The sequence below is a fragment of the Acartia tonsa genome, chromosome 5 (assembly GCF_053477335.1).
Source record: "Acartia tonsa isolate MP-2025a chromosome 5, ASM5347733v1, whole genome shotgun sequence".
NCBI classification, from domain to species: Eukaryota; Metazoa; Arthropoda; class Copepoda; order Calanoida; family Acartiidae; genus Acartia; species Acartia tonsa.
The window spans coordinates 34190119-34209438 of NC_137264.1; the positions used below are offsets into that span (position 1 = coordinate 34190119).

Consider the following 19320-nt stretch of genomic DNA (forward strand, 5'->3'; position numbering starts at 1 on the left):
AGCTCACAGAAGCTTCTCTTTTCTACAAGTGTGTTTGTCCTCCGATGGTTCGGTAAACAATGTTCCTTCGAGCCCAGGATAATAATGGATAAAACTATCATTGATGATAAATTTATGTATATCCCCTTTGCTGATAAACATAATTTCTCCTTCTGTAGATTAGAATATAAAAAGTTTGGATACTGTTGGATTGGATCAAGATTCAATAAAAGTTTTTTGAGTCAACGAATATTTCAGCATTAAATACCATTAAACACATGCCAACAAGAATGACAACATCCATAAGTAGCGAAGCTCAAAAATTATGATTGTATAACAGGAGAAAAATACTGTAAAGCAGTGTCATATAATAAATATTAATATTATTGGTAAAAAAGGAAAATCATCACACCTTTAAAATCACGCAACCTTATAATCATGAAAACTTAAAAATCTAGGAATCGATCTAGAACCGCAAATAATAGACAAATCTTAATGACACTTTATGGAAATATGTAGAACAGGAGCATACTCAATCCCTGATAATTTCAACCGTCAATCCTGAATAGGAATTGAGAAAACCATGAAAACCTAAAAAATCTAGGAATCGATCTAGCACCCCAATTAATAAAACAAATATTAATAAAACTTGGTGAAAATATGTAGAATATAAAATTAATTAATCCCTAAAAATTTCAGCCCTTTATCTTGAAAAGGAGCTGAGAAAATCACGAAAACGTAAAAATCTAGGAATCGATCTATTACCCCAAATAACAAACAGACGCACTATGGGCAAAAAATAGCGATTTTCGTCATTTTTTTCCTGCTATACTTAAATGGATGAAATATGCATTATTGGGTAGCAAAATACTTCTAGTATGATTCAAACATTTTAAAAAACTTAAAAATATTTCTATTTATATAAAAAATCGATTTTAGTTAATTTTTAAGTTTGGACCATTGACGACGATATTTAAAATTTCATGCTTGCCTATGGAGCTTCAAATATTTCATAGCATATAGAACTAATGCAACTTGTAGCTGACGAGTAAGGTTCAGGGGATAATATAAGTAGAGTTCGGGTGGGAAAATCTTAAAGTTTCACTAGTTTGGATTATTTATTCATACTTAAAAGGTGTTAATTCATAAATTGAGCCGATAATTACTGAATAATGGGCGGGTTTTAGGGGGGGGGGGGTCTTTTTATTAAGATGTATAATAAAATAGGCGGCAATTTAAACAGTAATGACAGATGGGACAAAAGGATGCAATAAACCTATCAGAATTACAGATTGAATTTATTAGGGTATAAGTCATTTTTAATAAACTCGATAGCATATCAATAAAAAAGTTTTTTTTTTCAAAGTGCCTTTAATAAATCAATATAAAAATAGACATTACAAAATAGTTATGGCATTGCAAAACTTTCTTAATTGTATTTGCTACAGGAATCAACATGCTAAGTTTGAAATTGACAAACAATTCAAAATTCTAAATGAGTAACTTAATTTTAGGAGCTATCCTTTACACACGGACGGAGCCAATATGTAGAAAAAAATCGAAATAAAAGAACATTATTTGAATCCATGAATAAAAATAGTCTATATTTACCCTTTCACCCCTTTCCCTTCCTTACCAAAAATTCTTTAATTGCGAAGCTTTAAACTCAAGTTTAAACCTATAATAACCTATTATGATACGGCTAACAATATCTGAGAAATGTCGGTGTTCTTGCAAAACAGCATATTGTAATTTATCATAGATAGGGTAGAAATCTTGAGTAATCACCCACAAAGTAACATAGAAAATAAACAACATGAATCATATGTTTCACACTCAAAACTCATTTTACATTTATATATATTTATGTTTTATATATATTTATGTTTTATATATACTATAGGGAAAGAAAAAAGTTTGTAAAATTGATTATTCACTAAATTAAGTCTTTTAATTTAAAAAAAAAATTGCTGTTTATAAAACTTTGTCATATTGATTTTAAAACAATTAGTAAATGTCAATGTGTAAGCAAAGAAATAAAGATTTATGATTTTATTTCCTTGTCCTGTGTTGTAAAATGATTTAAGGAATTTATGACCAACCCAGGAGATTAAGAATGGAAAAGAATAAAGGATGTTGGTAGAATTACGGAAGTAATATTAGTGTTCAATCCTATCTGCAAAAAAGTTTTAAAATCGTTATCTTCAGTTTGAAAATAAAAGTAAAAAAGCTTTACTTTACTTGTAATTCTGGTTTGTTTAAGTATTATTATGTATACCAATATGTGTCTGCTTTTAAGTGATAATTAAAAACTACACATCAAAGTACATATTAAAATATTCATGTATAACGTAAAAATGTCTACTTCTTGCTTTATTATATAAAAATATTTGTCTTTTTTAAATAAACATATTATAAATGGAAATTAGAAGCTATACAGATGTTTCCCTCCTCTTCTCTCAGTATGATAACCCTTATCAACTTTAAAATACCCCCCCCCCCCCTATTCATATTACGGTCATCTATACATACATACATATACATGTAGAATTATGCAATACACAGACGCAACATACATCGTCTTACTTTAATTTTTCATATGAAATATATAATTTTAATGAGTATTTTTAAATGCCAATATCTGTGTTAGTCGGCAAAACCGAGAAAAATGCCTTAAATAAAGTTAATTCCTCATAATCTAAGCTACAAAATGGTGTTAAAATTTTTTTGAGAAAATGTGAGAAAAAAAGTTAATGTGTTTGATTTGCCCATAGTGAGACGGACAAAACATTGTATATATTAGATGGGCATATATAGTGGGAATATTTAATAAAAATTTCAGCTGTCTATCTTGAATAGGAGCCGAGAAAATCACGTTTCCCCCAATTCATTAATTACGGACAGACGAACGGACGTCCGGGCATTGTGAATTATAGAGTAGCTTCGCTACTAAAAAAAAAAAACATTAGGTAACGTAAAAAAAAGCTTCAAAGATAACGTTTAGGTAAACAAAGAATTATAAAGCAGCAACGCATCTTATAAGTAAAATATTAAATTTATCCAAAAAGTTTTTTTTCTAAATTACCTAAGTTCAAAAGTTAAAAAGATAAATCAGAGACATTCATACAGGAGACGTCTAAAGGGGGCTGGGGGTGAGCGGAATTAAATGTTTACCCGTAGCCCTCCCACCCTCTCAAAGAAGTTCTATAAAAAAGCGAAGCAACAATAAGGCTTTTGTTGAAATAGAAAAATTATCAAATTTTATATTATATTGGATATTGTCAATAAATCCCATAAATATATACATATATATTCTGAATGTTCACTTTTAAGTAAAAAAGTTACTTATGACCTTAATGATAATAGATGGGTGATCGGACAAAGTAAGTTATGGGTAAGTTATCCTTACAAAACAGGATTTTTTTTTTAAATTAATAAATAGGATTCAAAAAGAAAATGTAAAAACTTTTGGTTTACCAAGCTTGAAAAAAATAACTTTTCAAAATCACTAATTTTCCAGGAATTGAAATATGAGACCCACTTTGTAAATTCTCAAAATTCTTATTTGATTCTAATTGGTCCTCCTAATATATTAAGAAATTCTATTCCTTTGATGGTTTGCAAAGATAAAGGGGACATTTTACTGTAAATTATACTAGTCCCCAAAGTTTTGAAAATAAATGATCTCAATCGTTAGATTAAATATTCTTATCAAAACTTGATTAAGCTATACAAACATCAACATAATGGATAATTTTTTTTATTAAAATTGGTGATGTTAATTAATCTATTGTCTATTGAACTATCCCACAAAGCTCTGTTGGTTGGGCATATAATTAATTTTATTTTATGGAAAGCAAAATTTAATATATAAGTATCCCACAAACCGCCTTGTCGAGCAAAGTCCCCCCTCCACACACACATTCATTTTTTTTTAAAAAGGGGGGGGGTTAGTTTTTCATTTGATTGTTTATTACTTCAAGTTAGGTTTGGTTAGGTTTATATTGGGTGCTGGGTAAGCCCACAGTGTTAGAGTTACCGCAGGAATATACCCTGCAGGGGTTGGACATAGCAAATAAAACTATATCCCCCCTTTATTTACAATTTTTAAAAAAAATAGGTGTGGGGTCTTACAGTGCTCTTCAGGCACTTTTAAGGAAAGCATATTATGAATAGAAATTAAATGGACATCCTTATCAAAAAAGTAACAGGATGTCTATGAGTTTGTCTGTTAATGTGTCCCAAGAGAAATTGTCACTAGAAAAAAATGATAACTACTAAAAATAAAATTTTCTACATTCTACCCCGCCCTAACCCACTTAAAATACTAAAATGCCATATAAAACTTATCTTTTTATGTGACTTATCCAAAAAAGAATATGTATTTATTAATATAAAAATTCTAGATACCTGATATAATTTGGATCTTTCCTTAGTTCTGTCACCTCCCAGGTAATGTTGGAATACCAGATCTGATTAATTCAATGTTCATACAATATTACACTTATTAGTGGCTGTTGTGTGCACAGGGTTTTACAAGGAGGAGACAAGCGAAAATTTAAGGGGGGTGTGGCCTTTTTTACCTGTACTCCTTCCTCCTCTTACTTGGTTGTTTTAAGGGGGTTGTATCAGTGGAACGACACCTAGGGAGGTGTATCCAACCCCCCCTTCCTGCAAATGATCATAGAGTTGCTACTCTTTCGGAAAAGCTTTCATAAAGAACAGATGGACCAACGAGCCTACACAAATTTAGAAAAACTCGCTATTTAGATATTCTTGCAATATCTGAATAGGAATTTTGGATCAAACTTTAAACTAAATTTCAAGTGCAAATCAAAAGTTGGACAAAATCTTTTAACAATTGTTTTGTATGAACACTCCTGGTGAAAGAAATTAGTTTGATTATCATCTGCAGATTCCAGGAACACCACGTTACATTCCATAAACTAGATAAATAGATAGATAGATAGATAGATGGATGATTAATAAGTATAGAAATAAAGAAAAAAACTTTTCAACATTTTCTAATTTAATATATTTTTGAACTTTTAACATTAAAGCTAAAATACATCGAATTAACACGTAACAAAACCAAATTTGGCATTTAGAATTTAATCAATGAATGTTTGAATTAATTAAATCTGTCGTTTAAATTGAATTAAACATTCCCGAAATTGTGACATAAAAGAGACCAAATATTATACAAGATTCCAAGAGTTTAAAGAAATTGTAAACTGCAAAAAAAAGGAATTATCCAAAGGGGGCTAAGGGTCATTGGGTTTTTTAATATGTCTTCTATTGACCTATAGTAAATGGTTAATTTAATATAGAATTCTACAGAATAGTTTATATTACTTTATTTACTTTATTTGGAATATATAATTTACATTCAGGAAGGTGTCAAATCTTATTTCCGATTTTGATTTTTTAGTATTCATACTAGTTGATTTAGGAAAGAGCGGTTACGCCCCTAAATGCCTCTAGAGGCAAATTAATGGTAGCAGTAGCAATATATTCGCAAATGGCTTAAGCACAGTTTAAAACACTTTTAAGTCCATTATTTTTGGGCTTTGAGGGATCGTCTAATAAGCTTGAATTTATCTCTCTATTGGGCACTTGAAAAAAGAGGGGCGACGTTAACATTCACTTTCTATTTTAGTTTTAAAAACAAAAGTAAAATTTAGTTTAATTGTGGGGTGGGGAGGTTTCAGAAGTAATTTATTATGGGAAGTTAAAGGTTACCCAAAATAGTTTTTAACCTTCCAAAGACCTTGGTTAAGTCACACTGTTCAGGAGAAACATATCTGTTCAGCGGTTATCGAGATCCTTTGTCACAGACAGACACATACATCCTGTTACTCTTACATAATTATGTAGTTTAAACGTCAAAGAACAGTAACACATAAGAATAAAAATATGAATGCTTTGCGCGCTTTGTGTGTGTTTTTATTAATTATTGGAAAATTTATCATAGGTTGATTAATAAACAGAATCCAAGGAGCTTATAGTGCCTCATAAAGTGACGTCACAAAATACAGGCCAGTATACATTTTAATTGTCCAATAGTAAAATGTATACTGGCCTATCATTGGTCATTATTATAGTATGGCGTCTTTTTTTATGAGGCACTATAAGCTGTTTCAACAGAATCTTACCTTTGGTATATTGATGATTAAAGCAGAAACAAAGACGACAAGAGTATAGATTCCAAGTCGTAGCTTTCCTCCTTCACTTTGGTTCTTTCTGAAAGCTACTGGATGGCACACAGCTACATATCTAAGTAGATAGATAGTCAGTAATTTATATGAATGATAGATTGTAAGATGTTTCAAATATAATGACTACAAAAACTATGGATTGCACAAAGCTACATATCTAAATAAATAGATAGTTAGTAATTTATATGTATGAAAAATAGATGTTTTTTTCACACTCCTTTTAAATCTAAGGGGTTGTGAATTTTTTACTTCGACGATCCTCTTCTTGGCTGTTTTAGTTAAGAGTTTTAGGGGAATGGACATTTATTGTGGTGCATCCTCTCCTGGAATTTTGCCAGGAAGGTGGGTACACAATCTATCTGCACGCTTCTCAAGTAGAATTCATAGTTTTTATTTCTTAGAAAATTGTACAAAAAATATCTAAATTGAAAACAACATTAAAAAGATTTTTTGAATGAAATAGAGTTTCTTTAATTTGAATGCAATCTACATGAAAAGAAATGTAATTGAATACTTTGCTTTTATCAAATAAGCCACGTAAAATATACAATACATACATATAGTTGGTTTTCTAATGAATAAAGGATTTCAATCCAAAAATACTTATTATTTGGAATTCCGTTAAGCTTGGATTAATTTTACTATAATTGGCCTTTAAAGTAGGCTTATAGGGATTCATTTATAATTATCAAATTTATGACAAATTGAATGTAAAAAAATCAGCCATATGACGTCACATTCTCTTGGGGGGTTGAGGTACCCTCCCACAAAAAAGTTATAAACCTTCCCATGACCTATAAGAAGCTTTATTGTAAAGGAGAAGTATTTCGGCTTAGTGGTGAGCGAGATCCTTCTGAATGCACTCACACAAATAGATACATATACAGACATCCTATTACTTTTATATAAGGAAAATGATATGAAAACCAGGAATAATGAATAACCAACAAGAAAAATAAATCTAAAATAATAATTAGTGGGCAGATATGTAAAAGTCGTAAATTTTACCAAGTGTTTGCGATAGCTGTAATTACTAAAAGGGTTCGTGTTTTATTTTCGAATCAAATTCGTTGTTGGTATAAGCTGAAGAAAATCTACCTTTCATGAGAGATAACCATAACCATAAGGATAGAGGCAGTCATCGCAATATTGTTCACTGGATACAGCACCTGAATAAAATAGTTTTAGATAAAATCCCAATAAATTTGACGAAATAAAAAATATTTAAATTTTCTATCATTAGGACTGCTTTGCATGTTGTATTGCCAAGAGGGGTGCAGTGTGTCCGTCTTTTTCTATAAATGTTGTCTCTGATCGTAAACTTAGGCATGTAAGAATCAACGTATCAATTTTAAACATCAAATGTAAATTTATTCAAATTTATAAAACTTTGATCATTAAATTTATATCAGCCATTCTTTTTAGTTTTCTTTAAACAAATTTTAACCCTATAGAACTGTACTATCAAACATTAAATTTCTTGATTTTCTAATTAATGAGCATTGATTTTGTTGTTGTAGTTTGTCATCCTTGTTCTTTTATAAAAGAATCTACAATACACATTCATGAATATTATATTAGAATAGTTATTTCTCGCATCGTATTATAAACGGCTTTCCGCGGATATAGAATGTACAATTATGAGATTAAAACTAGTTTTAATCTTATGATTGTACATTTCTATATTCGTAGAAAGCTGGATATAATACGATGCTAGACATAGTTTTTTCGTATGGATGAGAACCGGTTCCTATCCACCGGATTCGAATGAATACGAGAAAATTATTTATTTTCCCCCTCAACGCACATCTCTTACATTTTCAAAGATATTTACAGGATTTCTTTAAGATCCCAAAAACATTGCGATTTATAGAAAAGCTTCACTACTACAATGTTTTTAACTAAGAAAAACCAAACCCTAAATTGAAAAACGCTGCAAACTCCAAAATCTATTACTTCAAGATATTTTTGTCAACAATCTATTCTAGTTTCTTTTATTTACTTATTCAAAATAAGGAAAATCTACCAACAAAAATTGTTTATGTAAAAACAAAAACAAAAGCTTTTTATACAAAATTGAATTGCGATTGAATATACGGTGCTCCATTATAAACTAAGAGGAGGGTTTCAGTGTTCAACAAGCTCTTTGAGGGAATATACTTTATAGTTATGTTAATACCCATTCTAAATCCACATTTTATTTAGGGTATGTCCGTAAAATATTTTTCAGTCAGGCGTTGGAACAGATTAATTACCGCTAGATTAGAACCGGTTCTCAGCCATATTAAAAATCATGTATAGCATCATATTACAGAAAATTTACACAAATAATAAAAAATCATAATATCAACACTATTTTTTGTTAGCACGGGCCTTTGGCCTCTCGGGGCAAACAAAACTGGAAATAATCTTATAATTTATCGTTTTAATACCCGCGGAAAGCTGTCCATAATATGATGCAATAAATAAATGTTCTTCAAATCTAGATTTCAAATTTGAAATTTAAGTTTAGATAAAGCATTTATAAAATTTGAAATTATCCTAATATCAAATCATGTATCTCATGAACTAAATCTTTTATCAAATCGTTTTATTAAACAAATTCAAATAAATCTGCATTAAAGCTTTTGAAAATCGTAATTATTGAGCATTATTGATGTATGAGTAAAAGGAAGTTTGTCTGTTTAGATATTTAGTAACAAACAGATAGACAGACAAACTAATTAACTTCTGTATATTATCAAATCTCCAATATGATTTTTTAAATGACACAAAAGCAATTAAATTAGAATGTAACTTTACAAAGTGAACCAAAAATCAGCCACGTGACGTCATAAAAATGAGTGATTATCCAATCTTAGTCAATATATCAGTATTTAATCATAAGCCCCCAATGTTTTTGAGCCAACGAATTTAAATCATTATTAATTTGCCAATCCTCATATATCTGTAAGGAAAACTACAGAGGTGGATTCTTTAAAAAAAATTGCCCCACTAATCGCTTAGTGGGGCAAAATTGTTTTCGTGAAAAATTCACCAAAATCACATTAAAAATCTACTAAAATTAAACCAAATCATAAGAGGGTTACTAACATAAGATTTTATTTAATTTTTTTTATGATTTTTTATGTGATTTTGGAGGATTTTTCACGAAAACAATTTTGCCCCACTAAGCTGGGAAACAAAGTAATTGGATGTGGGGAAATTTTCACTTAGAATTGTTGATCAGAATCCATGTCCCTTGTCCCTGGATAAGAAAACCTTTAATTGAAAAGGGGTGGGATTAAGAATTGTGATAAGAAAAACGTATTCACAAATCTGCTAGTGTTCGATAAAAACATTAAATATTTTAGCAAAAAAAGCCTCTACATTGAAATGTATACAGTTTAAAAATTAAATCATGATCCATATCTAAATATATTTTATTTTTCGCACTTTAATTGTATTATTTAAGTTTAAGTTTTAAATGGAATAAATTGTATTTGCTACATCATAAGACATTATGATTTCATATCTAGAAATAAGTTTAATATTGCTTTATAAATTAGTTATTCCATTGCATTGTTGATTACTGTGACATATTAGAAAAATAATTAGTGATTAATAAAATGATTTTGTTTCTGTTAAAATCTGTGATTGCTCTAGTAACTTTACTGACTTTAACGTTTTACTGGCGGAAGCGGCGCTATCTAACCCTGCCGTCACCGCCGTGGCTAGTCCCCTGGGTGGGACATCTGCCCCTGTTATGGGACACTGAGGTCTTTTTTTATACAATACAATGAAATTGAAAATCAGTGAATTTACATTGATTTTAATAATGAGTATTTTTAAAGTTTTATCTAAATACATGCGGAAGAGGGGTGTCTAACCTCCGTTAATATTAAAATTAATAAGGTTATTACAAGTTTTAGAAGGTTTAATTTTTTAAATGTTCAATGTAGAATGCCAAAGTTAAAATCAGATAAAGTATTATTCAAAAAATATGTCTACATTGAATAATTTATTAATTGTCACAAATCATAGCCGTGTTCCACTCACAAACGACCAAGGGTGGGGTAAAAGGGGGGTGTTAACCCTTCAAACTTTGAAAACACTTTTTTTATTCGTTTTAAAATTTTTAAAAATACATTAGATTACCCCCCTTAAACCTTCGAAACCCCTCATTTAACCCCATAAAAATAAAAGGCTTAGACGTCCATGATTCCACTATCGAGAATTCTAATGAAATTTTACCAATAATGTTATTGTATGAAACTTGTGAAACAAGAACGATCCTGTGAATCATTTGGCGGAGCTGTACAGGAAATATTCTCGCCATGGAATTCTCTACACACATATATTTGGTATTGATCATGTTCTGGTTGGGGATTATCAGGTATTTACTTTGTGGGTCTCGTCGTATTTTCACAGTAAATTTTCTCCATTTACACTAGCCCCTGAGGGGGGCTCTAACCCTGTTGGCCCTATTTCCTAATTTTAAGAAATAAGTCTGTAATATATTTATATAGCCAAACCCTCCTAAATTTATGGTTTAGTAACAGCTTCCCAGCGGCCTCGAAGTCTCATGTCAAATGAATTTAATTAAAATTCTCCTTAAAATCTTTACGTTTTATGAATCGGAAACCATAAAATCATGTACTTTCCATTTAATCTATTAAAAATATGAAGCCAAAAGTTATTTATCTTGAAAATAAAATATATTTAATATTTAAAGTATAATATTTGAGAGAAAAAAATCAAACTCAATTAAGTTAAGAATTTATCAAACTGTTAATTAAAGATTAATTAATAACGGAAAAATTTAATTTTTTTTTCCTTTTAAGATTAATAAATAATTACTTCAATTTTTGATCGTTAAACATTTCCGTTATATTCAATAAATTTTTTGGGGCACTTTATTTATTTGTACATCAAGTACAAAAATTTAAAAATGAAAACTGATATCTTGAATTGTAGGTTAGGTTAAACTGGGTAAAGAATGGCCGATGCAGCATGGTCTCTCCAAATTGGTTAGGCAGAAAGAAAAAAAACACTCCACCTTATTTTACATTTGTTTTAAAAATAAAAGAAGACAAATTAAGAAAAAGAATTGAATCTTATTAATTTGATGACAAATATTTATATTTTAGGTTTTGAAGAATCTTTTCAATAATCCAGCAGTTGCTAATAGAGGCCAGCATGATATCCATAATAATATTATCCATAGAAAGGTTAGTCCGTAAACTGTTCTGTTATTTAAATAGTTGTACAAAGTTCTTTATAGAGCCTATAAAAAATGACGTCATACACTACAAATTACCAATGATAGGCCAATACACAGACCAAATTACTAATGGCAGACCAGTGTACATTTTAATTGATAAATGGCAGGCCAGTATACATTCTAATTGACCAATGGCAGGCCAGTATACATTTCAAGTGACCAATGGTAGGCCAGTATGACGTCTTTTTTTAAAGGGGCTATAAAAAGCTTTGTATCTAAACTATACAAATTTTACCTATATTTTACGATTATAATTAAGCAGTAATTACGGTATGGCCATACAATTCTCTTTTGATTTTTAAGCTTTTGTGAAATCTATAATAAAAAAAAATGTTTGTTGTCTGTCTGTCCGTCCGAAGCTTTAAAATTTGTCAAAGATTTCAGTAGCTGGAGTTAAACTAGGAATAATTTTGATTATTTTTTAATGTTTGAGCTTTGCCTTTATTAATATCACTGTACTTCTTTAGTGGGCTGTAGACAGGAGCTTGAACCCTTCAGACCCTCTGTTTGGTATAGTTATGAATCAAGGAAATTTGGACATTAAACATAACTAAGTGCATTCATAAAAAAGTACAATTTTTCAAAGATAAGACAAATATGAGAAGAAGAAAAAATATAATGAGTCATAGCTTTTGGATATACCGTTAAGGGGGAATCAGAAGTTGCCATAAAAAAATTAAGATAATCATTAATCCTGTCGGCTAAATGGTCACACCAGACACATTAAATCGGTACCTAATGTCTAGTAGGTGCCTTAGCCCAAAAAACAGGTGCATAGACGTCCAAGCTTTTTATTTTGGGGGGGTAAAATTTTTTTAAGGGGGGGGTAATTCGCTTTTAGGGGTGGTAAAATGGCGCGCGAAGCGCGCCGCAAATTTTTTTACCCCCCCCAAAATTTTTACCCCGGGGGTAAAATTTGCTTGGGGGGGGGTAATTACCCCCCCTGAAATCTGTTGGCAGGGGTAAATTTGGTTTACCCCCCCAAACTTTACCCACGGGGTAAAAATTTTAGGGGGGGGTAATTTAAATTTTATTAAACATTTAGTATTAAAAATGCGTGCGAAGCGCGCAAAAATTTTTTTTGTTAGCGATTTTTTATTTTGGGGGGGTATATAATGGTTGGGGGTGCCTACGGCACCCCCAGGGTAGGGGTAAATTTTAAATGGGGGGGGGGTAATCGCCCCATTACCCCCCCCCCTTGGACGTCTATGAACAGGTGCAACTTTTTATCATGAAAATTTAGGACACAGAAGGTTGTACAATAATAGGATTATTTGTCTGTTGGATCATGCAATTAACCTTACATCCTTGGGTGATAAAGCAATTATTATAGAAGATACCCTAAGGTCCTAAGATATAGACTTCCGTAAAAATTAAGACATTTCACCTACTAGGTTTTTGAAAAAATATTTGTTTTGGCACACAAATGGTAATTGTATAGTAGCTTATCAAAATTCAGTGTCCAATTTTGAAAAAAACAAGGACCATCATGGCAAGAGCAGCGAAGACAAACCATAAAACTGTTGAAAGAAAATGGCTATGGTAAAAACACAATGGAACATGTCGTGGCAAATGAGACACATAAACTTTTGAAGGTATATCTATTTTTTATCTCTGTTAATTTAATGTTAATTTTCTTTACATTTGCTGGGAATTTATAAGCCAAATATTCCAATAATCAGCTTGTAGCTGAAAACAATTTTATTCTTTTTTTTAATGATATGTATAATTTCTTTACTATTGATATTTTATGAATTATGAGTCGTCTTTAAATTATGTTTTCCTCATGTTGTACTTCATTAAAGGTTAATTAAAATACATTTACAGGATTAGACAGGATTTTAAGCTTTTTCAAATATACATCTAAAAGTACAGGATAGAAGACTCTATTAATTAACATGTGAAATGTTATTCATTGGTATTATAATCCTATTATATGAAGTAATAAAGTTTTTCTGTCTTTAGCTTAAGATATTGTTAACTACTGAACTGATAGAGTTCTCCATTTGAAGCTTAGTTTGGATTGTTTTAGGCTGTTTTATTTTAAAATTAAAGTTCTATAGTTTTTTATAAAATAATAGTTCGATTCTGTAAACTTCATTCAAGTTTTTTCTTTGAGAAATCATTCTTTCAATGCAATTTTAGGTATTAGAAGAAGAAGAAAATACTCCTGTAAACATGGACACTAAATTTAACCTTGCTGCTCTAAATGTTCTCTGGGCAACACTGGCTGGACATCAATATGAATATAACAACCCAAGGAACAATAAGAAATTCAATTAAATTCGCAATATTTCTAGTAAATACTTCAAAACTAATGTAGATTTATTCTACCCAAGATCTTCATCAGTAACTATTAGTTCTTCAAATGTGTCTTGATTTGAACTTTAGCTCAATAATTGTTACCATTTGAACTACTATTTAGCAAATGTTTTTCAGTTATATAAAAATTGTTATAGTCTATGTATGGAGCTCAGATTCGCAGTTGAAGATATATTTGACATACAAAACTTATAATTTCAATTTCTTAATGAAGAATTGTTAAGGTTACACAAAATGTTTGGGTGCATAACAAAATATTTTCAGGTAATTTGAAAATTTATTATTTGATTTTGTAGTAATAGGATGTTAAAGGGTTTTTATTTAACAGTTACAAAAGTTATTTGTACAACAATCAAATGCAAGACTATATTTTAAGAGTAATGGTTTCTTAAAGGAACCCTGCAAGAAATACACCGCTTTAACTTCTGAAAGACTGTCATGAGTAGAAGCCTCCATCTTCAATAACAAAAAAAACACCCTTTTCATAGTCAAAATCTCTTTTAAAAATTAGGTTTAAATTACATTTGTAAGCGTAAAATCATAGCAGGAAAAAATGAAACTAATGCAAGTAATACAGATGCTCAACTGTGGTTGGTTGTTCAGCGGACTCAGCCTTTTAATTGGCTAGAAATCATAAAGGCTGGCATTCTCACACTACATTACTCTCAGTACAGCGCAAATTAAACTGAATTTTTAAAAATAATTTTGACTTTTTGTTTTGAAGCTGGAGGCTTCAAATTTTGGGTATTGGGTCTACTCATGGCAGTCTTTCAGTAGTTAAAGAGGTATATTTCTTGCAGGGTTCCTTAGAAGATTTTCTACAACAATTTCAAACAAAATCAAAGGAAATTATAGCAACATTATTATGTTTTATGCAAAGATTGTCTTTTGTATTTGACTCCTAACTAATATCATATTTCACATTTTATCGTTTGTAGGTAGCCAATCTTGCAGACATTAAATGTATATTCCACATGGTCCTTCCACCATGGCTGTATCGAATGTTTCCTGCTTTCCTTGGAAGAAACTTTCCTGTTCAGGTTTGATTTTTTGGCAGAAAACTTTATTCACAACAAATATTATTCCAAATTTCCTACAAATTTCATTTCATTACTCATTTAGAAATCCTCCTTAGTAACATTTCTAATCTCAATTTAATTTGTAGTATGAAAATTGTTGTCTATATAATATTTTTTATTTGTATTTTTATTACAGGTTTGTAAGATGGTGATGGGATTATTAGAAGTTACAATAAATGAACATAAAGAAACATTGGATCATGATAATCCAAGGGATTTTATTGATGGTATGCTTATAAACATTGACAGGTTAGTTGAAGAATTAAATTACCATATTATTAGACTTGAATTTGGAGGCATTCTTAATGAAGAAATCAACTTTTTTTATGAAATTTTTACAATTGATTTCAACTCATGTTAAATTATCTAAAAATGACTAGAATTGTATGTAATAATCATCTAAAACTGCTTTCCAAACCTTTGTTTTAATGTTTAAGATTTTTTTAAATCAAATACATTTTTACTTCTAGATAACTTATCAAATTATTTTCTAGAACTACAGATCCTACTTCAAGCTTTTATCAAAAGCAAGGAGAGACAAATTTGAAGAACACTGTGTTGGACCTATTTTTTGCTGGAACAGAGACTAGTGCCACCTCTTTAACTTGGGCAATACTCTATATGATAAGGGAGCCTGGAATCCAGGCTAAAGTTCATCAGGAGTTAGATGAAGTTATAGGTAATGTTCTCAATATAAATTTTCTTATTGGTCTTTAGTATTTAAGACACCATAAATTTCTTGGCATCCCTGCATCTTTCCTTTAAAAATCCATTTCTGTTTAATCCATGACGGTTGCACTGAGTCTCTGTATGTGACTTAAATCAATTACAAACTAATTTTTATTTTAATTAATTCTCAATAACTACATAAAACATTATTTTGTTAATATGGTGCTGAATGATTAATTTTAATTTTTATGTCAGGTAAATACCAGTTACCAATGTATTCAGACAGACATGAGTTACCTTACACAGAAGCTGTAATCTGGGAAATAATGAGATGTGCTAATATTGCACCTTTGGCAGTTCAACATTTCAATTCAACTCCAGTTACCTTGTATGGAAAAGATGGTGAAAATGTAGTAATACCTAAAGATACAATGATTAGCCCATTATTGGGGGAGATACTAAAGGGAGATGAGTGGAATGCTAATAACAATATGGATGCGAAGACATTTAGGTAAGTAAAATATATTATGTAAACTTCACATTCTTTAGTGCTTAAATTCTTTGCACAAAGCAAATTCAATTCTGATGTCTCAGATAGGATGAAACAGATTTAAAGCACTGTTTTATAAATGCAAATATAAGAAAGTATTTTTCTCTCACTCCACTCATTGTTTCATCACTGTATTTGCAGACAAAAATTAAACAGATATTTTTTTAGTATTGAATAATAACTGAGCACATGCCCTAGCCACCTTAGCCTTTTATTTTCATTTCTACTTCAATATTACTAATAATAATTATATTGCGTTATTGTAATGAATCTATATACTTTCCAAAGTTTAGAAAAAAAGTTTTCATTTTGATATTATATTTTAGAGATTTAATTTTCTATCCTATCCTGTACTGTTGACTGGGATGATATATTCTATTATGAATTTGCATTTGTATAAAAGATTTATGTTTTTTCTTTATATAATCTTCAAATACTAGAAGTAAATAATAATTCTAATTTATTCCTTATGAAGGATATCTGAAGTAAATTTTTAAAACTTTCTTTATATGAACAACTTAATTTTTGGATAGTTGAATTTCTCCAAGCAAAGGTCCATCCTACGAAATTTAACTGTATAACGATATGATGTAAAAAAAATCACTTTCGTACACTTTATAATCAGTAATGTAGATGGATTGTTACTGCACTGTGTTACTATGGGTCTAATTATTGTTATTGTTAATCTAGACTTTCTATATTTATTAAGAGATATAAGTTTTCCGGAATTTTAATGTAGGGAGTAGATTTGAAATCTGCATCAAATTTTAAGGATTTTTTATAAAATTTGTTTTTTGTAAAATTCTTTATCTAAAAGCGAAAATACATTTTAAGTTAATTAATTTTGACCAATAGGATAGGTGGATTTTAAACTACCTGCGCTCTAATTGGTTGAATGATGTACGACATCCAATCAGAGCGCAGATTTTTTAAATCCACCAATCACAGATGCCAAAATTAATTAACTTAATTTGTATTTCCGCTTTTAGATAAAGAATTATACAAAAAACGAATTTTATAAAAAATCCTTAAAATTTGATGCAGATTTCAAATCTACTCCCTACATTACAATTCCTGAAAACTTATATCTCTTAATATTTATTCAATTTGCTAACTTAGATTACTTATGTACACTTTATTTTTTGTAGGCCAGAAAGGTTTCTTGATTCGTCTGGAAAGTTGGTCACCAATGAAAGGTTAATTCCTTTCGGAATTGGAAAGAGAAGATGTCTTGGGGAATCATTGGCTAGGGTTGAACTTTTCCAATTCTTTGCAGGTTACAATTTTTTTTATTAGAAATTAAAAACATTTTTTTAAAGTTTTATACAAAGTAACATATTGAAACTCTTAGCCTCATACCTCAATGTTTAAGAATTGTATAAATTAAATATTTACATACTAGTTGCTCCTTGCTGTTATCCTTAATTAAAAGTAAGTATCTCTGTTTGTCTGTCTGTCTATACCAAAGTATCTTTCTAACCACTGAACCGATATGGTAACCCTCGACAGTGTAGCTTCTCATAGTCCTGGGATAACTAAAATTTAAAGTAGAGGGGGGGGGGGGTATTACTTCAATTGCCCATAGAAGCCTCTATGGGGTAGCCGATTGCAATAAATATATAAAAATTTTGAATTACTTATTTTTGTCAGGAATTTTGCAACACTACAGCCTACTCCCCGAGCACCCTGACACTCCTCCTTCAGACACAGAATATATCATGGGATTAACTGTAACACCCAAGCCATTTAAATGCATATTTAAACCTAGATTTTGAGAAATATGAATCATATAGACATTGACTAAAACTCTTTATTTTTTTATTTTGCTTTAAGCCTAAAATTTTACGTTTTAAATTATAAAAGCAAAGTTTAAAAAAGAATAAAAGATGAAGTTAACATGATTGTTTAATATAATTTTAATTTGGATTACATTAATTCTTTCCATGTTTACTGATTATGATAGTTTTTAGATTTCACTAATTATAACAAAAACAACAAGGAAATATAATATAGATCCTCAGATGTGCGTTAATTCAATAATTGTTTTTTCTCGTATTCATTCGAATCCGGTGGATAGGAACCGGTTCTCATCCATACGAAAAAACTATGTCTAGCATCGTATTATATCCAGTTTTCTACGAATATAGAAATGTACAATCATAAGATTAAAAACAGTTTTTTTAGCCGGTGCCTTCGGCACCACGGGGCTAAAAAAACTAGTTTTAATCTTATAATTGTACATTCTATATCCGCGGAAAGCCGTTTATAATACGATACGAGAAATAACTATTATCGCATCGTATTATGAACAGCTTTTCGCGGACATCAAAATAAAATACAATACAAGATTTTTCAGTTTGGCATAGAACCAGATCCAATCCAGCGGATATTAATCGGTTTCGAAGTCATGCTGAAAATGTAAATATTAAAGATAAATACAAACAATTTTTTTAAAACTTTTGTTGACTTTGTGAAGGCCCTAGGGAGTTTGGCAAAGAATTGGTTTTATATGTTCAGTAATACACTTCAGGGAGTAAGGGAGGGGACAATGGATCGAATATTCAATTTTTAGGAGTCTTAGACTTTGGGGACTGGCTTAAAGGGAACATGCAAGAATTTGGCAGTTTCTAACCAATCTTGGGGACCAATTATGAATGACGTCACGCAAAATCATGCATAATCTCGCGGCAAACTAGCGCGTCAACAAAAAGATAAACAATAACAAGCAGACAGAATATTTTGATTTTAAAAATTATTTTGTAAATTGAATCATTACATTTTTTATATCTAATTCTTGTTTAATGTTAATTCATTCCGATTAGTTCGTTGTAGAAAGAAATTATATTAAGATTATTAGTTATTATGAGCAAAGCCTTCCTATAATTAGGTCCCGCACATTTGTACGTCCGTAACGGTTAGCTCTTTTCGTTACTTTAGACATGTTAGATGTTTCTTATTGATTTAATGTAAAGGCAAAAGTTTTTTGTCTTTAGCTCAATATTTCTGTAATTAATGATCCGATTAATTTCAAAATTTTAGGGAAAATTCACGAAGTCCTGAGTTGTTCAAGGTTTGTTTATCATTAAAATCTCAAGATGGTGTTATTTTATTTTTCTGTCCTGGATGCTAGGTGCGCAGCTACCAGTTATCCTAAGATATGTTACTTTAACCTTAAGATCTTTAAAATTAAGATGTACTTATGTTCTCAACTATTTTATTTATGTAGTATGAAGTTTTGAC

At 30.1% G+C, this 19320-nt stretch overlaps 2 protein-coding genes across 2 annotated transcripts in view; one reads left to right on the plus strand and one right to left on the minus strand.

The window, feature by feature from the left end:
• Positions 1-19320, minus strand: part of LOC145319979 (FMRFamide receptor-like) — a 92628-nt gene that overhangs the window by 38914 nt on the left and 34394 nt on the right. The window contains exons 6-9 of the mRNA XM_080162390.1: positions 7296-7366; positions 6135-6255; positions 4860-4925; positions 4390-4451 (exon numbers count right to left, since the gene is read on the minus strand). Of these exons, the coding sequence (XP_080018516.1) occupies positions 4390-4451; positions 4860-4925; positions 6135-6255; positions 7296-7366 (320 nt within the window). The remainder of the gene's footprint in view (positions 1-4389; positions 4452-4859; positions 4926-6134; positions 6256-7295; positions 7367-19320) is intronic.
• LOC145319340 (farnesoate epoxidase-like) lies at positions 9759-18100 on the plus strand. The gene is made up of 13 exons (XM_080161420.1): positions 9759-9955; positions 10465-10572; positions 11327-11407; positions 11928-11984; positions 12939-13055; positions 13606-13718; positions 14004-14046; positions 14721-14822; positions 14998-15110; positions 15356-15540; positions 15786-16041; positions 17229-17356; positions 17731-18100. Exons 1-13 carry the CDS (start codon positions 9806-9808, stop codon positions 17853-17855), a joined length of 1578 nt encoding a protein of 525 aa, XP_080017546.1. The 5' UTR covers positions 9759-9805; the 3' UTR covers positions 17856-18100.

Excerpts from the sequence above, each read along its gene's own strand:
- LOC145319340 (XM_080161420.1), top strand. The coding sequence starts at position 9,806 with ATGATTTTGTTTCTGTTAAAATCTGTGATTGCTCTAGTAACTTTACTG. Across the intron at positions 10,573-11,326 it reads TTCTGGTTGGGGATTATCAG|GTTTTGAAGAATCTTTTCAA; the intron begins GTATTTACTTTG and ends TTTATATTTTAG. Across the intron at positions 14,823-14,997 it reads GAAGAAACTTTCCTGTTCAG|GTTTGTAAGATGGTGATGGG; the intron begins GTTTGATTTTTT and ends TTTTTATTACAG.